The sequence below is a fragment of the Toxorhynchites rutilus genome, chromosome 3 (genome assembly GCF_029784135.1).
Source record: "Toxorhynchites rutilus septentrionalis strain SRP chromosome 3, ASM2978413v1, whole genome shotgun sequence".
Taxonomy (NCBI): Eukaryota; Metazoa; Arthropoda; class Insecta; order Diptera; family Culicidae; genus Toxorhynchites; species Toxorhynchites rutilus.
Window position 1 is genome coordinate 53,296,468 of NC_073746.1, and position 3,539 is coordinate 53,300,006.

At 34.0% G+C, this 3,539-nt stretch overlaps 1 protein-coding gene across 1 annotated transcript; it reads right to left on the reverse strand.

Moving 5' to 3' along the window:
• Window positions 1-1,134: 1,134 nt before the first annotated feature.
• Window positions 1,135-2,866, reverse strand: LOC129773127 (odorant receptor 45b-like). Its single transcript, XM_055776693.1, has 7 exons — window positions 2,780-2,866; window positions 2,303-2,642; window positions 2,038-2,248; window positions 1,729-1,980; window positions 1,566-1,665; window positions 1,249-1,503; window positions 1,135-1,194 (listed from the first exon to the last, which is right to left on the reverse strand). The coding sequence occupies exons 1-7, from the start codon at window positions 2,864-2,866 to the stop codon at window positions 1,135-1,137; spliced, it is 1,305 nt and encodes a 434-aa protein (XP_055632668.1).
• Between the last annotated feature and the right edge of the window lie 673 nt (window positions 2,867-3,539).

A 3,539-nucleotide genomic window follows, 5' to 3' on the forward strand; every position in this document is an offset into this window, starting at 1 on the left:
TTGCGAATCGAGGAAGTAATCGTGAGCAGGACACTGATTTCTGACAGCTTTATTTTTGATGAGCTTCAAAACTATAATTTAACATTGTATAATACTAACGTTGTTTAAAGTTAAGTACTGCTAATAACTTACAATTCAGTGGATATAGTAGATATGCTACGAATTACTCCTCTCTATCTTATTAACATCTATCGAATCCCGGTTATGGTTCTAACAATTAACAAAAGTGTTTCACAAGTCTTTTCCCAGCATACCGTTTGAAAGATTGCTCTCGGAGTTGACGTGCTTTTGCGAAATTTGTGTCGGCCTCCTCTGATCGAAAAGGATCTTTCGTCAAGGTTATTGTTTTCTCGGCTGCTGTGGCAACAATAATATTCCGTACTTTATCCTAATTTACTTTTATTTCTACTTTATCATTTATCCTCTTCAAAACATATTTTGTGTTTCTATTATTTCATCTCCTTTTTCCAGTATGTCATTTCTTTCATTTACATTTATTGTTCAATACTTCATGTACCGTTTGTACCGGATCGGAACAAATCGCAATCATTGTTTTCTATGATTTTCTGTACACAGAGATAAGTATAAAGATTTCAGTAAAATAAAGTAATGTTTTGTCAGATATAGATGAATGAAGTGATATAGTGGGAAAAAGGGAAGAAATCATAGAAAGGCAAACAAAATCTTTAGAAGAATAAAGTATGAAGTTGAAATAAAAATTGAATAAGAGAAAGTCCGGAATATTATTTTAATGAACAAAATGTATATATATATACAACCAATTAAACATACCCCTTACTTAAATCTAATAGTTTTCCAAAACAGATCAAATTCATTGCTTAAAACTAGTGAATTGTTATCCGATTGAACTGTTAAATCTATGCCTGAACTCAAAGTGCCATTCCTAACGGTACTATTTATTTTTCATATATATTTTTACAGCCTTCTAATTTTTGAAAAGCTGAGAACATAATAACAACATAACAAATCAGAAATTCAGGAAGAGATATTATTATTATAGTGTATTTTGAAGCGAAAATATCAATTTTGTGAGATAAACTTGTATAGAGCAATTCCGTAAGTGAAACCTTTGGTGCGAATAAAAATGACAGTTTTGTAATATTCGAAGTTTTTTTACAGTGCAGGAAGAGTATTTTTCAGCACCAAATAGAACGAGTAGGACATTTGGGTTATCTGGAACATAGCAAAAATTAACTAGACGGCTGTCTCCATAATAGCAACACTCACCTTTCCGAACTGTTCATGTCCAACGATGAAAAAATTTGCCGCCGTAATCCCAGTCCTGCTCTGAGAGCGATGTAAAGTGAACCGATATCTGTTCTGAAGCTCCACGGATTCTTTGTACCAAGGCAGTTCGTAAATGGCTTCGCCAACGGCAGCAGCTTCGCTAGTCACCTTTGTTCCTACATAGCAATAGCCGTAGGTTTCAACCAGCGACAGGAAGAAGAGTACCATAACATTGAGCAGTGATATGTTGAAGTTCTTCGAGAGAAAAAGGTTCGTATTCGAATCACAGATAACAAGTAATTTTAAGGCTAGGGTACCGTTGATGCGTAGAATAAAGTTAAGCACCAGAACATCATACAGGATATGAGTTGCATCATCAGTGGTATGTTCATGATATCTTCCACGAGCTGTGTTACACTAGAAGTAGACAAAGAGCTTATATTGATTTTAGAATTTGTTCGTATTCGGTGAAAACCATACTCATATGCTCTGTTATGGAGACGAACAATTCGCGATATTTTGCGCACTTTCACAATGTGTTCCGAGATATGATTTAACTCCTGTATTTCAATACTTATCAAACGAAACACTAACGCACAATATTTCATCATTGCTATCATCGTGCCTACTTTAATGAGGAAAAAGAACGCACAGAAACAATAAGAACTCAGGGACAGTACAACAAAAATATTATAGTGCACAAAGTTCGTCCGAATTCGCATACCATAAAATCTATGGAATGAAAGATTTATCAGATTGATGTTTTCCATGAAGTGAATTCTATCGTACCTCTGTTCCATGGGAAGTTCGAATCGCATCTCCGTTGAATTATTACCACTAATATCATAATACCGCATATAGCTGGTAATTAGTGATGGGACGCAAAAAACAAATGGCCCAAAAGCACAATAAATTGCATAGAATTTAGAAAACTTGTCTATCGTGCTATTTTGCTTACGAATTTCTTCAATGCATTTTTTCGGATGGCCCTCGTGCGTGACTAGAAGCAAAGTTAGGAATGCTTATATAATATAGTTGGGCTATTTAAACTTACCATGCTTAATGATTGCTATTAGTAAGTTAATTAATTCATTAAATCTATCCTTTTTGGTGGATAGTATTACCATCGATACAAGCATGTTGCCTTCGAAAATGAATTCGGACCATCCTTTGGCAATTGCATCGAATCGATCGCTTCCTATTCCTAAAACGGCTTTGGGAAAAAGGATGATAGATACAATCCAAAAACAGCCAAACACAAACAAATAGAGATGTTCTTCATTTCCCCAAAGACCGACGATTTTCATCATACGGAGCAGAAACGGCATTACTGTCAGATCCGTCGGAAGTGTTCGATGGAATACGTTGTTCATGTAGTGACACTGGTCTGCAAACTGTGGTTTTGTTAGATATGTTCCTTTTTATAGCCTAAAAGAAAATTGTATATTGAGTGTGGAGTGTGGAAAACTTCGAGACCCTTTTGGATGTCCACGAGAATGAGAATTTTGTTGGAAGATTTAGTTGTACTTACATTGATGACACGTGATTCGTTAAGCGACCTTAATCCACCGGTTCTTGTGGTATCGAAAATTATAAAGTCTGACGCTGTCACTATCATTTGGTTTGAGAGATATGAGTTGATATCAGATTGAAATTCTCTTGAAAGATCTTTCTTCGAAACGGAAACAAACGCAGACCTTCTGTATTCAATCAATTCAATAACATTTTGTTCAGTCGCTTCCCCAGCGTAATTGGTTTCTGAACTATCCGGAAAAAAAACAGTAGGAACTACTCACGAATCATGATAAAACCTGAATATACGTACAATAACTATGGAAATGATGTTTAGCAAATTTGGCAAATACTGTATAATAATATTTCAAAGTGCACTTGCTTTGTTCGGTAGGAATTGCCAAATTCACAATCGTGCAACAGGATTATGCCACATGCCACATTCACAATCAGGATTTTTTGCTCGTGAAATACATGTCTCCGACCACTGTGTGATGTTTTCCAATAACTACCTATTGAAGCGTGTAATCAGTGCATTCATCATTGCTACAATTGAGCTGTGTACACCAATAATTACGCAGGTTCTGTGGCTGTAAACAAACACGTGAGCATAAAAGAAGAATGTTTTTGAATAGTTTATATATATATATATATATATATATATATATATATATATATATATATATATATATATATATATATATATATAAATATATATATATATATATATATATATATATATATATATATATATATATATATATATATATATATATATA